Below are 21,838 nucleotides of genomic sequence, written 5' to 3'. Positions count from 1 at the left end.
ATGTAATCCACATAAGTACCTTTTCCACCAAAATAAGAATCAAGGAAAAATCCATTCAGGTCATTATTTATATTTCAGGGTTACCTGTGAAATTTCCTAACTATGGTACAGCAGAGAAAAACTAACAAAACTAAACAGAGCTACCCTCATCACCACTCCCTCAAAAAAAGCCCTGAAGCCAAAAATGTGAAACGTGTGCAAGCCAAACTCCTTTTAATATCCACAAGACACTCTTACAATGCCAGAACAAATACAGTTAAAAAGGAAATGAAATTTTATAAATGTTTGTGGATCATCGTTTTAGTTTCAGTTTGAAGTTAAAAAAAAAAATAGTAGTGCCATAATAAAACGAAACAGCTAGTTACAGCTACTCTGACCAAAGACTGCTCTTTCAGCTTCAGTTCTGCTGATGCCAGCAGCCCGTACACAGTGGGTCTCCTCAGTCCTTACTGACACAGTGCTGTGGGCTGACGGCAGCCACAAAACACATGCAAGCAAGGAGCCAAGTGCAGAGGAACAAACTGCTGGGAAAAAAATCACTTTCAAAGGCTAAATTATGACACCCATCGTTCATTCAAAATAGCCGGCCATGGACAAGTGTTGCCGCCATCACTAGACGCGGCAGAAGGTCTGAGCTGCTAAAACGGTCAGAGTTGGCATTCTGCACTCGCAGGGCTCACACTTAGAACATAAACCCAAGTAACACAAGGACAGTGAGGATGCAAATAAGACTTTAAACTTCAACCCACTGCACTTGAACCAATCCTTAAAAATTACTCCACAGCATGAGCACATTAGTCTACCCCAGGCGTGGCAGCTTAAAGACTGTCACACACATGGAAAAGCTGGCAAGAAGAACAAGAAAGAATCCAAGCACAAAGGCAGGAGGTAGGAAGCCTGACCCCAATTCACTGCTGTGTCTTTGGGGTGGGGAGGAATCTGTGGCCAACACGGCGGGAACTCTCGTGGCGCAGGGACCTCGGGAGGGCACACAAGCTTCATGTTCCACAGTGGCGGCACCTGCTGGCTCGGGGGACCTTCCTCTCGCCGCAGCTCTGACTCCCAGCACTAAAGCAACGGTGACTTGCCCCGGGGCTGCTGTCCCGAGCGGGCCTCAGCCTGCCCCTCCACTCTCTGGCAGCCCTGGGAAGGAGGCACAAAGACCCTCCTGACTCAAAAACCCACCTGTATTCTTTCTTCTAGTTACTTCAGGAAAATGCTACACGTACATTAAGACCTGACAAACACACTCATTAAGGTAATAACAGAGAAGAGGATCAACACAGCACACGCCCGCAAGCACTGCTCTTGAATGGCTTCGCATTTTAGGAAACTAACAGTCCTAGTGACTTTCAATGTCATCTTTAGGACAGGTCCTCAGAAAGATGAACTTTCTGTTCATCTTCCTCATCACTCCATCAACAATTCTTGAAGAATTTCCAGAGATACAAATTTAACACTTGCATTGTGCTTTCTGGAAATCTCATTCAATGTATAAATTCCCAGGGGTAGGGGCATAGCACATAACTGGAAACATGCTGGACGCTTGGAGACGCTGCGGACATGGCCCACGCTCCCAAGTGGGACGTGCAGAGGGAGGGTTCTTTGGGTTTTCCTTTTCTGCCACTGCTGTGAGTTCTAACTTCCTTTCCTTTCACTACATTGTTCAAGGCTGCTGTTTCCTTTCAGGGCTGCAGATGCTTTAGTAACAAACAGGAAGTTCAAAAAATCTTAATCCTTTTATATTTGAGCACACCCAGGAAACAGTAACTATCCAGGGTCTTTTTTAAAAAATAAAAAAATTAAAAAACGAAGAAACAATAGAAGACAACAGAATATTCACTGAGCATTTGGTGCGTTCACCCTGACCTGACCTGCTGACAGTTTTAGCTTGAATGCTTATAACACCCCTGTGAATGAGTTCCTTCAGCAAAGGCAGCTGAAACCCAGAGACAGGAGGAAATCTGCCCAAGGCTGCAGAGCCTGAAGGGAGCAGCCACAGCCAGAGCCGAGTCCACCCTGCTGCCATGTCTGAGCTGTCCTAGGACACCCACACAGTGCCACACCTGAGCCCCAAATGTGCTTCTGAAGAGGCAACCAACACCTGTTCACTGACGAGGCTTTCAGTGGAAATGTTCGGTTAAGCTGAAGTTAAATACTTAAGTTAGAAAGACAATGGCATTTATCTTTATGCTACTAAAACAATACTTTTCCATTTATGGTTTTGAAAATGTGTGAATTTCTGTTTTCAAAAGAAATTATGAAGTTTTTTGTAAAATATTAATATAAATCTTTGTATTAATTTTTTGTAAAACATTAATATAAATCTTTTTAGAAGCAGAAAGTGAGCCTCTGAGCTCTGTAAGCCCCGGTGTGGTCTCCTCCAAGCCAATCCTCAAACAAATCAATTCTTAACACTCGCTAATGACTGAGATCCTCCTCAGTAACTGAAACAGCTGAGAAACATCTTCCTCCAATTCGCAGGAAGCAGACACTGTCTTGCCTCATAAAATAAGCAAAACGTCTGTGCATTCTCTGTTGCACTTGTTTTTAGTTTCAGGATGAAAAGCTAAGGGTCTCCAATGTAATGTTTTGTGTATAAAACCTGTATTAATCTGAAATGAGATACTTTCTGTTACAGCTGATGTAACTCGGACTCATGTACTTCCAGTTTTAAGAACTGAAATATGATTCCAGGACCCTTGACTAAGCTTGTGGCTACACCCCAGAACACTTACTAACCCCTTCAACCTATAAGCCAAAGGGCTTCAGGCTGTAGGGAAGACATTGAAAAGATTTGTCTTTTTACAAAAATACTCACCATCATTTTAAAGACTTCTTACCAGTACTTCTCAAGCACTAATTTTGAGGGGTAATTAAAATTCATACCCTTTAATAACCAAGGGACTATTAGCATCTTACTATTTCATGCACTATTTGAAGGACACAGAGCCATCCACCCTCCCTGTTGCCAAGGTGCCTAGCGAGCTGCACCTGTGTTCCGTGAGGACATTCACTGCAGAAGGGTGATTGGCACAATACGTGAGGTACAGGGTTTTCATCTGTGGCATCAGGTTTAAAAAGCAGCCTCCGACTCTCTGCTGAGCTTCGGGCAACCTGGAGAAATGCGACACAAAGGGAAATAGTCATCAGTTTTACAGACAGGACAACTGCTAACTGACAGACATATAATACTCTGAGTAAGGAAAACCTCCCTCTGCACCTATCTGTGAAAACAAGAGGCCCCGATCCCAGCACACACGTGTTGCTGCCTTGAGTCTAGCAGGGAGAAGGGGCGCCCAGAAAGCAGCTGTGCTGCCAGGTCCTCTCCAGCAGCATTCAGACTGCACAGCATCCCAACCAACCCTCAGGCCCAAGTTCTTTGGGCAGTGAGAAAAACAGATGTCACAGAGCCTTCAGCTTTGCATAAAATAAGGAGAATTATTGAATGTGGTTATTCAGTCTGTGAGGTTTTCTACCAAAGCAGCAGCATCAAGACTAACAAAAAATACAAAACCCGCCTTTCCCTTCAGGTTAGAGACTAGAAAGCAAGCCCACCTATCAGGTGCCTCTCCTCCCCAGATCCACAGCATCCTGACAGTTAACAGGCTTTTCCAAGAAGCATAAACTCATGAGAACAAAAAGAATGAGGAAGAGACTACCAGAACCAGCACTGGAAGCTGCATGAGGGGTGACGAGTCGGCACAAGCTGTGGGCATCAGGGACCTGGTGGTGCCGCCTCAGTGTTGGGTGTGCCTAACGGGGTACACGCTCACCTCTCCAGACCTCAGAGTTTCTGAAGGACAACAGCAACAACCCGGAGCAGGGGCACGTGTGCTGAAAACAGGAGACCCACGTGAACTCTTACCACCTTCCCCGCACCCCAGGGTGTCTTTGCTCCCCAGATACCCACAATGTTACCAGAAGGACTACATCCTCCTACCTAGGGAATGGGAGCCAGAGAAAAAGTGACCAAAAACATGAACACCAGGGATTCCTACAGAAAACAAGAGTCAACCAGTCCCAACTCTCGGACAGCACTTCCAAAGTGCTTTTAGTGTGCCAACCTTAATTATAAGAAGGCATGAAAGGACGACAAATACATTAGCCTAAAAAAAGCGGAATGAAGGAGCAAAGGAGAAAAAGGAAATATGATAGTCATTCCACATCAGAATAAAAGTTCATGATACAGAAAACCAAAAATATAAGCAGAAGTCAATCAAAGAAATCATCACACGACTAAACAGAAAGAGTGCAAGGCACAAGACCGAAGGTGTCCACGAGCATCGACACAGGCCAAAAGAAGACCGAGGCCCCAGACAACAGCAGAGTCATTCAGAAGCCCAGAAACAAGGATGCGAAGAGCTCTGAGTGAGAAACACCTGTTCACACCGAGAATGAGGAACAGCATGGGGCTCCTCAGCACCAGAGCCCAGAAACACTGAAGCACCCCTTGAAACGGGGGTGGAAATCGCTGCCTCTAACTGTCTCCATCTGAGTCAACCGTGAGCATTCACATGGATTAACTGCCTGGCATGCACTTGCTCCTCGGGAAGTTCCCAGAGCAGGTACTTGACCAAAATGACAGAGGAATGCAAAAAAAAAAATGAAAGACGTCAGCATCCAACACAAAGGTGGCTGGAGCCTGGGACTAAGGTCCAGGCCTACAACTCATGGGGACACTGCTTCTGTTCTGCTGTCCCCACCGATAAGCACACGGCCTCAGTCCGCCCCTGCTGGGAACAGAACACCGCAGACTGGGTAATTTTCCAGCAACAGAAACGCACTGCCCACAGCTCTGGAGGTTGGAAGCCTAAGATCAAGGCACCCGCAGGTGGTCCCCTATTGCATCCTCACAGGGGGGAAGGGGCAAAACAGCTCCCTCACAGCTGTTACAAGGCTGCTGATCCCATTCATGAGAGCTGCATCCTCACAACCTACCCACCTCCAAGGCCCACCTTTTAATACCATCCAATTGGTGATCATCTGTAATAACAGATGATCTGGGGAAACACATTCAGACCACAGCACACTCTGGCTCCCAAATGTGTCTGCTGGCAGGCATGCCTTTCAACCCTGCAGGCAGGACCTCAGGCCCCGGACTTCCCGGTTCCACCTCCATGCAGTCTCTGGGTGTGCCTCCACCTTCAGGAGCACTGCTTTCCGCTCCGCGGCTAAGTACTGGCTGGAGAAAGTCATAGTCAGGAGAATCAGCAAGTCACAAGTATTAGGAAAAATCTCATGTTCAAACCACAGAGCACTCAAAATTTATGCTAACTTGGTCTTCTCCCTGTTTTTCAACCATTTTTTATTCATTTCTTAGTAACTGTTAACAGAGGCTCAAAAAGACTGTTCCTGTTCTCATCAATTTAAGAAAATTTACTGAGCTGTTATCAGTACGTCCTACAATAGCTGTGGAGACAGAAAAGCACAGGAAGTAACGCTGTGACAGAGGTTCCAAATCCCACCACCCACCGTTTTCTCTCCTCAGACTCTCAAGCATTCCCAGCACAATGGGTCTTCTTCTTCTTCTTTTTTTTTTTTTGAGATGGAGTTTCTCTCTTGTTACCCAGGCTGCAGTGTAATGGCGCCATCTCAGCTCATTGCAACCTCCGCCTTCCCGGTTCAAGCGATTCTCGTGTCTCAGCCTCCCGAGTAGCTGGGATTACAGGCATGCACCACCATGCCCGGCTGGGCCTTCCCTTCTAGACTAGATAACATGTCAGTTTTATAAAACATGGCCTTCAGGAAACCTCTGCTTCTAAAACATAGCAATATGTAGATGTCAAATGTAGTTACGGTAAATAATACAGACAATAGAAATGTAAAATGTAGGTAATAAAAATATCCCACACAGGTTCAGGTGGCTGATCTGTGTAAGAACATCTACCAAATGTAAGTGCTCCCTCCACATACTAGTCTCTTCCCTGTGCTGTGTAAAAAAAGGCCAACGCCCTCCTTTAATATTTAACTGCCCATCTCTTTCCCTCTCTTAGCTCTCCTTTGATCTCTGTCTGAGCAAGACATGTCCCCACCCAGAGTACTGGAGGGGGCTCACAGAAGCACAACAGTTACCTGCACGGACTGGGAATTTAGTGGGGTCTGCAACAGCAGGGACCTTGCCCACAGCACAAGGAGGCTAAGGGTTAGGATGCAGAAGTCTTCCTGCCGGTGGCGGTGACATACAGACCTCTGCGCAGATGGGAGGCTGTCCCACCTGCCTTCTCTACCATGCTTCTTTACCCTCAAATCCAACAGCCACTAGCCACCTGCAGCTATTTCAAGTGAGGTTAATTAAATTTTTTTAAAAAATTAAAAATTCAGTTCTTCAGTTGCGTTAATCTCATTTCCAGAACTTCACAGCCCCACGTGGCTAGAGGCTACTGAAATTTGTGTAGCAGATATAGCATGTTTCCATCAATGCAAGCTCTCAACAACACTGGTCTAATTCATCCAAGCCATGTTTCCAAATCCTGAATGTGTCATGCAATTATGGTGCTTTACTGTTTAGTTTATTAAAACACAACAGAAGGCAAAGTAAGCTAGCATCTGCACTGCTGCAGACCCATTTCCAACTGTGAACAGCTAAGCGGGGTTTCCACAACCTACCGGGATTAGCCACAGTTCTGTCCATTTGCAGGGTAGTCACTGACTCAAATTAATTTCAACTACTATATGTATGCAGCACCATTACAAGGCAATGGGAACAGATTAAAAACAGGGTAAGAAACAGTCTCTACCTTAAAGTGAGTTCTATCATTTTGTACAAAAGTAAACTGAAGACAATTATGTAGTCTCAGTGACAGGAGCTACAAACTGCTGCCAGCCTACAGAGGAGGAAGAACACGCCCCTTAAGACACACAGGTTTTGAGAATCTTCTGACATCTGAGCAGGTGATGTTCATCCTCAGAGACACAGGAAACATCAGGAAGAGGCGGGCTTCTAGAATGACAGGACCCTGCATGCCTCACTAGGAGGACTGAAGAGCACTGGGTAATGATGGAATGCCAAAGGTATACGCACAGAAAACACTGCCAGAGATGTGGCACAGGAAAGTTATTGGATATGTGCTACCCACAATGGGTTAAATTCTTAGGATTGCAGAAATACTGCTCAGTGCTGGGCCATGGGCTATGCTAAGATTTCATCTCCTACCTAGTCCAGTGCCACGGCCCCGATCCATTCAGAAAAGGAAATCTGGATAAACTGATTTTCATTTCTGATATTTCATCAATTAACGAAAATTAAGTCATATTTCAGCATAGCTTATAAATGAACAATTCACGGTACCAGTGGTTTTTCCTATTTAATTCACTGCACTGAGCCTAGGCTCTAGATTTTTATTACCTCTTTCAGTCCCAGACCAATTCTCCAAGAATTTTCTGTCACTGCCATCACCAAAGTTTCATGGCTAATAAAGCCCTTGTTCATTAATTCAGTAGCAGATAAAGCTCATAGAGGTCAGCTGAGCCCTAGGACTCGAGCATAACGTGCCAACATATTCCACACATAACGCTGCCTAGACACCTGAATTCACACGACAACCAACCAGACTCACAGAAATCACCATTACAGAATATGAGTTCAGAATTAAAGGAGGGGATGTTCCCCTCGGTTCTCTCTTGTGCTCCACAGGCTGCTCTTCAGAGTGTGATAACATGCAGACAAGGCACCCCACGGGGGCTACATCCAGGCCTTGGGCAGCAGGATGGTGCACACAAGTCACTAGAGGCAGCACGCATCATGCCAGCTGCTCCCACCAGGCCTCCTGGCAGAACCAAAGCCATAATCTAACAGGTGTGATGTTGCATTGTGTCCATGAATGATCTGATGGCAGCTAGAGTCACACATACCATCTACATCTTCACAGTAACAGCAACAGCACAAGGTGAAAGGGGGTACCCAAGGGTTTTTTTTTTTTCCTTACCCAGAAGATTACTGGGTCTCAGAAAAAACACTTGAGAAATCAAATGCTAAGCAGTTTCCCCCGTAACACATTTACTCCTAGTGATACTGCTAACTAGACAGAGGAATGGTTCTCAGTTCATCAACAAGTGATTTCAGATGGAAACTGAGACGCCCATGAAGACAGAGCAACGTGCTGGGGGAACCTCCATACACATCTCCAGCCGCAAGGAACCCAGCAGCCTGGCGTGATCAACAGATGGCCTTCAGAGATGAGACTTCACAAGTAGCCTCCTGCTCCCACTCAGGGTGGAGACAGACACACACACACACATGCACACACACACACAGGGACACGGGGCCCCTGTAACCACATGACCTCTGGCAGGTCTCTCTTGTTGACTACCAAAGCTTCTAAGTTCTCCAATTTACTGGCATACAGTTGTTCACAGTAGCCTCTAGTGAGTCTGAATTTCTGCAGTATCAGTTTTAAAATCAGAAACGAAAAAGAAAAATTATTTATTTGGGTCTTCTCTTTTTTCTTAGTCTGACTAAAGGTTTGTCAATTTTATTTTTTCAAAAAAGCCACTTTTGGTTTCATCGATCTTTTGTAATATTTCAAATTCATTTACTTCCACTGTAATCTTTATTATTTTCCTTCTACAATTTTGGGTTTGGTTTGCTCTTGCTTTTCTTGTTAAGATGCATCATTAAGGTTGTTTATTTGAAGTTTTTCTACTTTTTGATGTAGGTGCTTACAGCTATAAACTTCCTCTTAATACAGCTTTTGCTGTACCCCATAGGTTTTGGTATGCTGTGTTTACATGATAATTTGTTTCAAGAAATTTTTAAATTTTCTTAATTTCTTCATTGACCCATTGGTCATTCAGGAGCACACTGTTTAATTTCCATGTGTCTGCATAGTTTCCAAAATTCCTCATTATTGATTTCTAGTTTTATTCCATTGTGGTCAGAAGAATCTTGATAAAATTATATTTTTTTAAGAGATGAATTTCATTTTTAAAAAATTTTTAAGACTTGTTTTGTGCTTAATATAGATGATCCTTAAGAATGATCCATGTGCTAAGAAAAGAATCTGTATTCTGAAGCCACTAGAGGAAATGTTCTGTAAGTATCTTTAGATTGATTTGTTCTAAAGTACAGATAAAGTCAAGTGTCTTTGCTGCTTTTCTGTATCAAAGATCTGTCCAGTGCTGAAAGTGGTGTGTTGACATCTCTAGCTATTATTGTATTGGGGTTTATCTTTAGTTCTAATAATACTTGCTTTATATTATCTGGGTGCTCCAATGTTGGATGCATATTTACAACTGCTATATCCTCTTGCTGAATTGACCCCTTTATCATTATATAATGACCTTCTTTGTCTCTAGCTTTTGTCTTGAAATCTATCTTGTTTGATATAAGTATAGCTACTCCTGCTCTTTTTGGTTCCCATTTGCATGGAGTATCTTTTTCCATTCCCTTATTTCCAGTCTTTAGGTGTCTTTATAGATCATTGGGTTTTTTGTCTTTTTGGTTTTTTTTAATCCATTCAGCCACTCTACGGCTCTTGATTGCAGAGTTTAGTTCATTTAAGTTCAATGTTATTATTCATAACCATGGACTTACTCTTGCCATTTTGTCATTTGTTTTCTTGTTTTGTAATCTTCTCTTCCTTTATTCCTTCCTGTCTTCCTTTTAGTAAAGGTGATTCTCTCTGGTTTTATGTTTTAATTTCTTGCTTTTTATTTTTTATGGATCTATTGTATGTTTCTTAATTTGAGGTTACCATGGACTTCCAAATAATAAAACCCATTATTTTTAAATGACAACATTGATTGCGTAAACAATGTAACAAGCAAGGAAACAGAACATTAATTAAAAACTCTACACTTTAACTTTGTCCTTGTGCTTTTTAACTTTTTGTTGTTTCTACTTATATCTTACTGTACTGTCTTGAAAAGTTGTAGTTTTTGATCAGTTCATCTTTTAACCTTTCTACTCAAGATATGAGTAGTTTACACATAGTGTTATACTGTTCTGTATTCTTCTGAGTACTATTACCAGTGAGTTTTGTACCTTCAGGTGATTTCTTATTGCTCACTGACATTATTTTCTTTCAGACTGAAGAACTCCCTTTAGCATTTCTTGTAGAACAGGGCTGGTGTTAATAAAATCCCTCAACTTTTGTTTGGGAAAGTTTTTATTTCTCCTTCATGTTTGAAGAATATTTTTGCTAGATATACTATCCTAGGATAAAAGGTTTTTGCTTTCAGCAATTTAAATATGTCAGGCCCGCTGTCTCCTGGCCTGGAAGCTTTCCACTGAGAAGTCTGCTGCCAGATGTACTGGAGCATCTTTGTATGGTATTTGTTTCTCTCTCTGCTTTTAGGATCCTTTCTTCATCATTGACCTATGGGAGTTTGCTTATTAAATCCCATAAGGTAGTCTCTACGGGTTAAATCTACTTCGTGTTTTATTAATATAACCTTCTTGTACTTGAATATTGATACCTTTCTCTCTGTTTGGGAAGTTATCTGTTATCTCTTTGAATAAACTTGCTACCCCTATGTCTCTCTTTACTTCCTCCTTAAGGCCAATAACTCCTGGATTTGCCCCTTTGGGGCTATTTTCTACATCTTGTAGGCATGCTTCATTGTTTTTGATTCTTTCTTTAGTCTCTTCTGTGTATTTTTAGATGGCCTGTCTTCAAGCTCACTAATTCTTTCCTCTGCTTGATCAATTCTGCTAAGAGACTTTGATGCATTTTTCAGTATGTCAACTACATTTTTCAACTCCAGAATTTCTGCTTGATTCTTTCATATTTCAATCTCTTTAAATTTATCTGATAGGATTCTGATTTCCTTCTCTGTGTCATCTTGAATTTCACTGTTTCCTCAAAATAGCTACTTTTTAATTCTCTGTCTGAAAGGTCACCTATCTGTCTCTCCAGAATTGTTTACTGGTAGCTTTATTTGGCGAGTTCCTGTTTTCCTGGATGGACTTCATGCTTGTGGATGTTTGTCAGTGTCTGGGCATTGGGCGTTGAAGAGCTAGGTGTTTATTGTAGTCTTCACAGCCTAGGCTTGTTTGTACCCATCCTTCTTGGGAAGGCTTTCCAGTATTCAAAGGGACTTGGGTGTTGCAATTTAAGTTTTTGGTCTCACTGCAGCTATATCTGCATTAAATTGGGGCACCCCACAAGCAGTAATGCTGTGACTCTTGCTGATTCACATAGGAACCACCACGGTGTTCTTGAACAAAATCCAGAAGAATTTTCAATTACCAGGCAGAGACTCTTTGCTCTCTTCCCTTACTCTCTCCCAAACAGAGAGAGAGAGAGACAGAGAGAGGGGTGCGTGTGTGTGAGATGAGTAGCGGAGCTAGAGAAGGGTGACACAATACCCCTGTAGTCACCACCACTGGGACTGCACTGGTTCACACCTGAAGCCAGCAAAGCACTGGACTGCATCCAAGGCCCATGGTAACCACTTCCTAACTACTGCCTATGTTTGCTCAAGACCCTGGGGCACTACAATCGGCAGGTGGCAAAGCCAGATGGGCGCGTGTCCTTTCCTTCAGGACGGTGAGTTCTCCTTGGCTCCGGGCAGGTCTAGAGATGCCATCTGGGAGTCAGAGCCCGGAAGCTGAAACCTTAGGAATCTAGCTGGTGCACTATTCTACCGCAGTTGAATATTTCTTGTGGCACCCAAGCCACATGAAAAAGTCCTTCCCACTCTTCACTCCCCTTTTCCATAAGCAGGAAACCTCTCCCTGTAGCCACCACCAGGCCTGCAGCAAGTACTGCCTGTTTATCGCTAATGTTCCTTCAAGGCCCAAGGACTCTTCAGTCAGTTTGTGGTGAATGCCACCAGGCCTGAGACTCTCCTTTCAGAGTAGTGGGCTGCCCTCTAGCCCACAGCAGGTCCCGAAATCATGTCTAACAGCCAAGGCCTGAAACTGGGGACTCCCAAGAGCCCACTTGTGTTCTACCTCACTGTGGCTGGGCAGATACCTACGCTGCAAGACAAAGTCTCCTCTCCTTTTCTCAAGCAGAAGGAGTCCCTCCCTGTAGCCACCACAGCTGGGAATGTGCTCTGGGTCACATTTGAAGCCAGCTCGTCTTTGAGTCTCACGCAAGACCCATGGTGAGTTCTGCCTGGGTACCACTGCTGATTACTCAGGGCCCAAGGACTCTTTAGTCAGCAGACGATGGATCCTGACAGGAACTGGGTGCTTCCCTTCCAAGCAGTGGGTTCCCTTTTGGTCCAAGGTATGTCTATAAACATCGTCTGGGAGCCTCAGGGTTCTGCCTGATGCTCTATCCTGCTGTGGCTGAGCTGGTATCCAAGCTGCAAGATAAAGCCGTCTTTCCTCTCCTCTTATTCTCTAGCAGAAGGAAGGAGTCTCTCCTGGAGGTGCAGGCTGCACTGCCTGTGGTTGTGGGAGGAGTCTCCCCTGGAGCTGCAGGCTGCACTGCCTGTGGTTGTGGGAGGAGTCTCCCCTGGGGGTGCAGGCTGCACTGCCTGTGGTTGTGGGAGGAGTCTCACTGGAGCTGCAGGCTGCACTGCCTGTGGTTGTGGGAGGAGTCTCTCCTGGGGGTGCAGGCTGCACTGCCTGTGGTTGTGGGAGGAGTCTCTCCTGGGGGTGCAGGCTGCACTGCCTGTGGTTGTGGGAGGAGTCTCACTGGAGCTGCAGGCTGCACTGCCTGTGGTTGTGGGAGGAGTCTCACTGGAGCTGCAGGCTGCACTGCCTGTGGTTGTGGGTGGAGTCTCACTGGAGCTGCAGGCTGCACTGCCTGTGGTTGTGGGAGGAGTCTCTCCTGGGGGTGCAGGCTGCACTGCCTGTGGTTGTGGGAGGAGTCTCTGACTGGAGCTGCAGGCTGCACTGCCTGTGGTTGTGGGAGGAGTCTCACTGGAGCTGCAGGCTGCACTGCCTGTGGTTGTGGGTGGAGTCTCTCCTGGAGCTGCAGGCTGCACTGCCTGTGGTTGTGGGTGGAGTCTCACTGGAGCTGCAGGCTGCACTGCCTGTGGTTGTGGGAGGAGTCTCTCCTGGAGCTGCAGGCTGCACTGCCTGTGGTTGTGGGTGGAGTCTCACTGGAGCTGCAGGCTGCACTGCCTGTGGTTGTGGGAGGAGTCTCCCCTGGAGCTGCAGGCTGCACTGCCTGTGGTTGTGGGTGGAGTCTCTCCTGGAGCTGCAGGCTGCACTGCCTGTGGTTGTGGGTGGAGTCTCACTGGAGCTGCAGGCTGCACTGCCTGTGGTTGTGGGAGGAGTCTCACTGGAGCTGCAGGCTGCACTGCCTGTGGTTGTGGGTGGAGTCTCACTGGAGCTGCAGGCTGCACTGCCTGTGGTTGTGGGTGGAGTCTCTCCTGGGGGTGCAGGCTGCACTGCCTGTGGTTGTGGGAGGAGTCTCACTGGAGCTGCAGGCTGCACTGCCTGTGGTTGTGGGAGGAGTCTCTCCTGGGGGTGCAGGCTGCACTGCCTGTGGTTGTGGGAGGAGTCTCACTGGAGCTGCAGGCTGCACTGCCTGTGGTTGTGGGAGGAGTCTCACTGGAGCTGCAGGCTGCACTGCCTGTGGTTGTGGGAGGAGTCTCACTGGAGCTGCAGGCTGCACTGCCTGTGGTTGTGGGAGGAGTCTCACTGGAGCTGCAGGCTGCACTGCCTGTGGTTGTGGGAGGAGTCTCTCCTGGAGCTGCAGGCTGCACTGCCTGTGGTTGTGGGTGGAGTCTCTCCTGGGGGTGCAGGCTGCACTGCCTGCGGTTGTGGGAGGAGTCTCACTGGAGCTGCAGGCTGCACTGCCTGCGGTTGTGGGAGGAGTCTCACTGGAGCTGCAGGCTGCACTGCCTGTGGTTGTGGGAGGAGTCTCCGACTGGAGCTGCAGGCTGCACTGCCTGTGGTTGTGGGAGGAGTCTCTCCTGGAGCTGCAGGCTGCACTGCCTGTGGTTGTGGGTGGAGTCTCTCCTGGAGCTGCAGGCTGCACTGCCTGTGGTTGTGGGTGGAGTCTCTCCTGGAGCTGCAGGCTGCACTGCCTGTGGTTGTGGGAGGAGTCTCTCCTGGAGCTGCAGGCTGCACTGCCTGTGGTTGTGGGAGGAGTCTCTCCTGGAGCTGCAGGCTGCACTGCCTGTGGTTGTGGGAGGAGTCTCTCCTGGGGGTGCAGGCTGCACTGCCTGTGGTTGTGGGAGGAGTCTCTCCTGGGGGTGCAGGCTGCACTGCCTGTGGTTGTGGGAGGAGTCTCACTGGAGCTGCAGGCTGCACTGCCTGTGGTTGTGGGAGGAGTCTCTCCTGGGGGTGCAGGCTGCACTGCCTGTGGTTGTGGGAGGAGTCTCTGACTGGAGCTGCATGCTGCACTACCTGTGGCTGTGGGAGGGTGGTGCAAGGCCTCCCTTGGCTGCCCCGGCTGAGGTCTCACTAGGTTGCAGGCCCCCCAAGACCACTGGCTCAGAGCCCCAGCACAACACTAGGTCTTAGCCAGGAAGTGCAGTCCTTGTGGCCTAGACTGTCTTTCAAGTTTATTTAGAACCCCGGGGCATTTTAGCCCACGGTGGCGGGGCCTGCCAGAACTCAGGTTCCAACTGCTGGGACCAGGGTCTAGCCTTCTGGCTAGGACTGGTCTAAATGCTACCTCTGTGCCCAATGTTGCTTTCCACTGTGACAGGGCAGCACTGAGATCCAATACAAAGTCTCACAACCACTGAGCCCTCCCCCTCTCCAAAGTGCACAGGTTTTCTCTCTGTGCTACGTGGCTGCTGCCGCAGTTGAGGGAGCAGTAGCATCAGCAATTTATGACTGTCTTTCCTACCCTCTTCAGTTTCTCCTTCAGTGATATGAAGTTAGAACCAGGTACCGTGATCACTCACCTGATTCTGATTCTTAAGAAGGTATTTCTTCGTGTGGAGAGTTGTTCAATTTGGTGTTCCTGTGGGGAGGACAATCAGTGGAGGTTTCTATTTGGCTACCTTGCTCCACCTCCTCCCTATTATCTTAGGCTTTATAATTAACTATTGAACAAAATCATTACATGATATTTAACTATTATAACAATTACATTAAATACTTATAAACACATTGGATATTTTCTTTGATACACTGAAGTCCTATCATATACAAGTCAACAAATGGGAACTGAGTCTACTGATGTCTGTAATACACTGAAAGGCATTTACCATTAAAATAAAATCAAGACATACATTCAAACAAAACACAAGAGACAAAGGGAAGGCTGTACTAAGAACTGGTATGTTCACTGGGACTGAAGGATTAAGTAGGATTTTAGTAAGAAGATAAGCAGAAGTGAATCCAAACAAAGGGAATAGTAAGGAGAGCTGGGTGGGGGGGAAAATCCCACTTTCAGCCCCACCAGGGAGCAACAAGAAAGGCTCATAAGCCAAGGCCTGAGGACAGAGGCCAAAAAGGAGGTCCAATCTGTAGAGGAACATCTGTAGATTATTACAACTTTGGAACCAATCTAAATTAGCTGTTTTCAAGAAGTAAAAATTGCCACAATTTTAACAGGTCCTGTCCAAACGTCTTGAAGACCAGCTGGTGAATAAATGAATAAAGCGGTGTCAGCCCCAGTTTCTGGGATGAACCATTTCAGGAGGACCAGTGCTGGTGGAGAAGCTGGACAGAACAGGTACCAACTAGAAGTCAGGGCCCAGTTAGGTTAGTGCACAGACACCATGAAAACCCACAAGACCTGAACTACAGCGTTCAGGACTGGTCAGGCACAGAAGAGGTAGCTCGGCAAGTGATTCAAGGTGGGGGAAAAGGAAGAGTTAAAGATACACTAAAGGTTTCTAAAAAGAAATCAACAGGTGGGTGATATGAAGAGAGCGAGTGAGCAGGGAAGAGGAGGAAGGAGGAGATGCCAGTGAATTCCTGAAGCACGCCAACTAAAGGTCTCCACAGAGATCGGCACAAACACAAAAAGACAAGCTGAACAATCAAGAAAGATCTGATCCAGAAAGGCTGACTTCAGAGGCAGGAGCTAACAACTGGTCGTGACACTCAAAGACCGGGGATGGTGGAGCCCATACTGCATCAACTGAGAACCGGAGCAGGCTCAGGACAGAACCTGAGTGTGGGCAGGGAGAACATGCCATAGGTAACCCTCTATGAAAGAAGGCATGGTGGCTAAAAACATCAAAGCGCCCGCAGTTCCAATCACTGTGCCTCCCTACATGCCATTTATAAAGCTTCCTTAATCATCCAAAATGTTTCTTTCCTGAACGTTTGATCTATTTCTCCATCGCCTTCCAAGTGAAACCTTCCTGCCTTCTTTGGTTTATGCTGTAGCTACAGCCTCCTCCCTAGCTACAGCCTACTAATCAAGGAACTGATTAGTGTAGGATAAGAATAAGATTAAAGACACATTTGGTTGTTTTCTACCATTCCAAATATAGGCAACAATGGCTTAACTAGCTGGCGGTTAAAAATAAGTTGCCTCCAGCTATTTTAGGAAAAAAATAATTAAAATATCGACATTAAAAAGATCCAGACAATGAATGAAATATCATACCAATTCACTACACCATTCATGAAGTTCGTTAAATCATTCTCTACTTCCAACCTGATTCCATGGCTAGTCAACTGCCTGTCAGACATCCCCAAATGACAGAGCCAAGGGAAACGCTGAAAAGAAAGCACCATGACCCCACCTTCCACAGGAAAAATATCCCCCAGTTAGAGACAGTCATAAAATGTCCCCGAGTTTAAGGGCAGAAAGTGAAATCAAGTGAAGACAAAGCTGCAGAAATGGGAAGGGTGAGGAAAAAAGTCCCTCACCAATGTGACTGAAAACAGATCTTCTCTCATGAACACCAGCCAGCTCACTCAGGGCCCTCCAAAGCCAGTGTGAAGTTACATTTTCACAACTGAAGTTACAAATGGTGCACAGGGAGGGCCCTGGCAGAACAGAGGCTGCAGGAGAACTCAGCTCCAGACGCCAAGTAGGGCCCAGAGCATTTGCAGATGGTTCCGTAAGTACCAGGCCACTTTACCTCCGCAAGACCCTGGGTGGGTGACACCAGCACCCCTGCTTTATAGATGAGGACACTGGGACAGACATGGGCAAGCAACATGACGCAGGTGACCAGGAGAGCTGTCAATCCAAACCTAACCTTTCCCTGGGCCACACCTCTTCCCACACACGCAGTAGGCCGGGTGGGAAGTCTGCAGCTCCCAGTCTCCGCTTCCACCCTCCCCTCTGACATCTCCAACTGAAATGCACAGCAACCCCAAACGGAACTCAGCGCCTTAGCCCGAATCCTCTTCTGAGGCCGGCCTTCAGGTTAGTGACCAGCGCCTTAGCCCGAATCCTCTTCTGAGCCCGGCCTTCACATTAGCGACTCAGCGCCTTGGCCCGAATCCTCTTCTGAGCCCGGCCTTCACGTTAGCGACTCAGCGCCTTGGCCCGAATCCTCTTCTGAGCCCGGCCTTCACATTAGTGGCTCAGCGCCTTGGCCCGAATCCTCTTCTGAGCCCGGCCTTCATGTTAGTGGCTCAGTGCCTTGGCCCGAATCCTCTTCTGAGCCCGGCCTTCATGTTAGTGGCACCCATATCCTCTCAAACAACTTGACTCAAAATCACATTTTTAAAAAAACTGTCACCAGAATAGAAACTGAAAATTACAAACATTGCAGTTAACCGATTTATTAAAAACCAGTTCAAACAACAAATATGCTGAGAATGAGTCTCTAGAGAAGAAAATTTTTCTCTTGATGTACTGTTTTCACTATCACCTTACAGAAAATGTACAACATATTAGGACAATCTGAGTAAAGGACTGGAGATGGAATTCACCACCACCTTGCCCTCTAAACTAATAGCACCCATGAACCAGCACCACAATGGTTCAACTTGAGCTACAAGAAGGGTAGGCTTCCCTCACAGTCCTCCGCAGGCGTGGCATCCTGTGATCTCCCAGGTAGCCAGAGAACATGGCAGAACCATCAGAAACCTATGTGAAACTCCATGAGGAAAAGGCGTCCCATGTATCACATGGTGGCATGCAGCAGAGCCAAAATGCTCTGAGACATTTTAACTGTGATAACTGGGTTGTGAGAGGTCATCGGGTGGCCCCGAACATCGCCAAAGCAGCACAAAGTATAGGGATCGGGGGAGGCTGGGGACCCGGGGTGGGGAAAGCACCCAGAACACTCAAGCAGGAATGGTGAAATGGTCGCAGCTGCCCCAAGCAACAGTTACACACAACAAGCTTAGTGTGGTAGTCCCAGGCTTGGTGGAGACTCTGGGGTACAGTGATCCAGGCATCCTCACTATTTCAAGAGCTGTATATCTGAGACGGGAACAGGGCAAATCCTGCTATCTCCACTGTTCGCCAGCCCATGCGCTGGCATCTAAACAAAGAGATGGAGAGTTACTGGGTATTTTAGTATTTCTTTAGGGGAAGTATTACAACACCACTGAGTCACCATCAAAATAAGTAAGAATAAAATTTGGTACAACAAGGATGTTCCATAAGAGGGCTTCTGAGGTTCTATTTTCAACAGAATTTAACCTCCTTTCTATCATAAACTAGAAGCACATTCCCAACTTATCAGTTTTATTTTAAAAACTCGTTTAAAAGATACTATTAGATTCCAAGAATTCATTTTCCCATAGAAGCAATTTTTTACAAGCCACTGTTCCACATTCCCAGACTAGTCCAAAGACTCTTTAAATCATCCTGTAATAGGGTCTACAGTAAATCATGTAGTACAGGGAATTCTCCAACACTTAGAACAATAGTTTGAAGGAAAACTGCATTTCAAATGCTATCCTGAGAGAGCACTCACTATCTTATCTCTCCCCACTAAGGCTTTCTTCTCCGAAAGTGAGGCAGGGGCCCTGCCCTCAACAGGAGAAGGGGGCCTGGGCTCCAGCTGCTGCTAGGCCTGGCCCTGGGAGAGGAACCTAACTGGCTGGGGGCTCTCACTGGGGCTGCCTTAGGGCAGCAGAGGGTGGGGTGAGAAGCTGCCAGGCCTGCAAAAAGCACTGCCAACTGAAAGAGGTGCAACTATGAATCAGGGACTCTCAGAATCAACCTTTCACATACATACCTCGAATGAAGACAACCTGTCTCCAAATCTGAGGCCCCAGTTACCAGTTGTGTAACCTTGGGCACGTCCCTCACCCTCTTGGTGTCCTAGCTTTCTTATCTTTAAACACCTGCCTCATGGGATCCTTTAAAGGGTAAAATGAGTTAATAACTGAAAAATACCAGGAACACACTAAGAATTCAATAAATAGTAGGTCTGTACATGGAAGTTCACTGTACATATTTATAGTAAGGCAGCCATCAGACAGACATGAGCTGCCATTAAAGTATTTGAAAAACTCTCCTAATGACATTAAAGTAGTTAGAATTCTACAGCTCTCTTCTGGGATAACTTATTTTCACATCTGCAATCATTTAATTTGCAGCAAAACATGTAATGTCTTCTGTACTGGACATCCAGGAAGGAGAAGCCTCTGCCTGTGCTATTCACACCTGCCCCATACTGAGGTCAAATCAGGTTACCTCACTGCCCAAATGCAACAGGCAGGCTCTCCTGAGAGAGCATTCACTATCTTATCTTAACTTGAGGCAGGCCCTCAATCCTGGCCCTAATTATGCACGTGTTCTCCCATACACCAAAGCTTAGAGAAGTGGAAGGCAGTATCAACAATAATTACATCTGGGTGAAAAGTTTATTGGTGGTTTTTCACTCTGTCCTATTCTACAGCTTCTGGATATTTTATAATGAGACTAACTCTTTTATGCCATCTTAACTAGTGCTTTCTATGGAATGCCATCTAGACTTCTGCCCCAGTGCTAAGCAAATCACCCGCTGCACCTTCCAGGACCACACAAGGACCCCAGGAGGACAAGGCCCCAGGGCACTCCTCCCACTTTGGAAGTATCAACTACAGTGGCAACCACAGACAAAGAGATCCCTTTTGGGGATAAAGGAATGCTTGGAAAAAGTCATATAAGCTACAAAAGAATTCTAGGCATAGGGTCATTCTGGGGGAAAAACAAAAACAGAATGAATGCATGCAGGCATGAGTGTATGTGAAGGTGGTGACCCACACTTCCTGGTTCAGAGTGGTTCCGGGAGAATGAATGCATGCAGGCATGAGTGTATGTGAAAGTGGTGACCTACTTCCTGGTTCAGAGTGGTTCCGGGAGAAGACGCTGCCTACAACCAGCCGTGGATCCCAGAAGCACTAACTACAACGCCTAAGCAAAAACAGACTTGCTAAGTAACTTTTATAAACACCTCCACAAAATTACCACCGAATGATTATAAGTCAGTGGCTTTTAAGGTAACGGATATTTATTCAACACGGAAAAGAATCTCGACAAAATTCAATATCCTCCTTTCTGGAGTCTCTGTGTCCTCCTGCCCTCCGCCCCACCCAGACCACTCATCACAGAGCATACTTTTACAGAAGAGTGCTGACTATGATACTGCCAAGCTTCAAATCCATAAACGGCTTCCAACTACTCTTGACAGTCACCTAAGATCCAATCAAAGCCTCCAGGACCTGATCTTGCCTGCCCGTCCGGGCTCCTACTGTTGCACTCCTCTCCATTCACAGGCTCCAGCCACAGCCAATGCCCACCTCAGGGTGCTCTCTCTCCTGTGATATCAGATAAACTGTCCCTGGCTCCCAAAGCCCCTGGAATTTCCTGAGTGACAGAAGCGTCTTTTGTTACCCATCATGAACCCCTTTCCGTCATACCCGAGTCTATGCTAACGAGGTAACTCTGGGTCGGCCCCTAGACAGCTTACAGGATGGGGGCTAGGTGTCACAAAGACCACCATGATCACAGGAACTTTCAGCCCCACCCAGCAACCTAAAGGGAAGACAAGGGGCTGGAGATCATGCCACTCAGCAATGTCCAGTGATCTAGTCAATCATGCATGCCTACCTACCAGAGCCTACATTAGAAACCACCAAGGACAGGGGCTTGGAGAGATTTTGGGTTGCTGAAAGCACGGAGGTGCTGCACCCAGAGGGCCTGGAAACTCCGCTCCCATCCCTCACCCTACATCTTTCTTCTATCCATCTCATTCTGAGTTGCATCCTTCATAATAAACTGGTACCAGGAAGTCAAGAACTCTCCTGAGTTACATGGGTCATTCCAGCAAATTATCAAACCTGAGGGGAGTCATGGGAACCCTCAAATCTGTACTCAGGTAGGAGTATGAATAGCTTGGGCACCCCATTTGCAGCTGGGTTTGAAATGTGGCAGTCTTGTGGGAGACAAATGTCCGAATAGAACTGAACCACTGGAAACTCAGTGTCAGACAATCGACGAAGTGCTGGCGTGAGAAAAAACCTCCTCTCGTTTTTTGCCTGGTTACCTCCCATTCACCCCTCAGTGCTCAGTGATCTTCCCCTGAAGTTTGCTCTTGGTGCCTGATATGATTTCTTTCGTAAGAAGGTCTGCAATTGTAGCTTTCTAACTATTTATACAATTTTCGATTATCTGTCTCCCTCACCAGACTATAAGCTCCACCAGGACAGGGTCTATCAGCAGCCAGCCAGCATCACGCACGTGGTGGCAGCGTGTGCACAAGCGCCGAATGCATGCATACCTGAGAAAGCTGCTCTAGGCAAACTGGGCACATTCCAGCTATCACAACCTCACAACACAAATGACAGTGTGCCGCTACTAATGCAGCAAACAGCACAAGGGCATGCAAGGCAGACTGCAGTTTCTATTGTTTTGAACTGAAAGCCTAGACAAAGCATGCTTGCAAGGAGCCCTCCACAGCTGATGGAAGGAAGAACTGTGATTTGAAAAACTAAAAGGAAATGGGTTCTATAAATCTGGCTATAGCCAAATTACTCCTATCAAACTGACTCGCCTGCAAATAACATCGAAACTTTAAAAAACATATAGAAAGTAACTGCCTAGAGGCACTCAAAAGTAGCATG

The 21,838-nt window shown here is 46.5% G+C and overlaps 1 protein-coding gene across 50 annotated transcripts in view; it reads right to left on the bottom strand.

Annotated features, from left to right (window-relative positions):
* The window catches only part of ARHGEF7 (Rho guanine nucleotide exchange factor 7), a 191,588-nt gene that overhangs the window by 34,892 nt on the left and 134,858 nt on the right, over positions 1-21,838 (bottom strand). For all 50 annotated transcript variants that reach the window (XM_054665565.2, XM_016925546.4, XM_016925551.4 and 47 more), the window contains one exon: positions 2,995-3,117. In XM_054665565.2, coding sequence (XP_054521540.1) covers positions 2,995-3,117 — 123 coding nt within the window. The remainder of the gene's footprint in view (positions 1-2,994; positions 3,118-21,838) is intronic.

This window comes from Pan troglodytes, chromosome 14 (genome assembly GCF_028858775.2).
Source record: "Pan troglodytes isolate AG18354 chromosome 14, NHGRI_mPanTro3-v2.0_pri, whole genome shotgun sequence".
NCBI lineage: Eukaryota > Metazoa > Chordata > Mammalia > Primates > Hominidae > Pan > Pan troglodytes.
The sequence above is the reverse complement of the archived record's forward strand: the minus strand, read 5'-3'. Positions and strand labels throughout refer to the sequence as shown.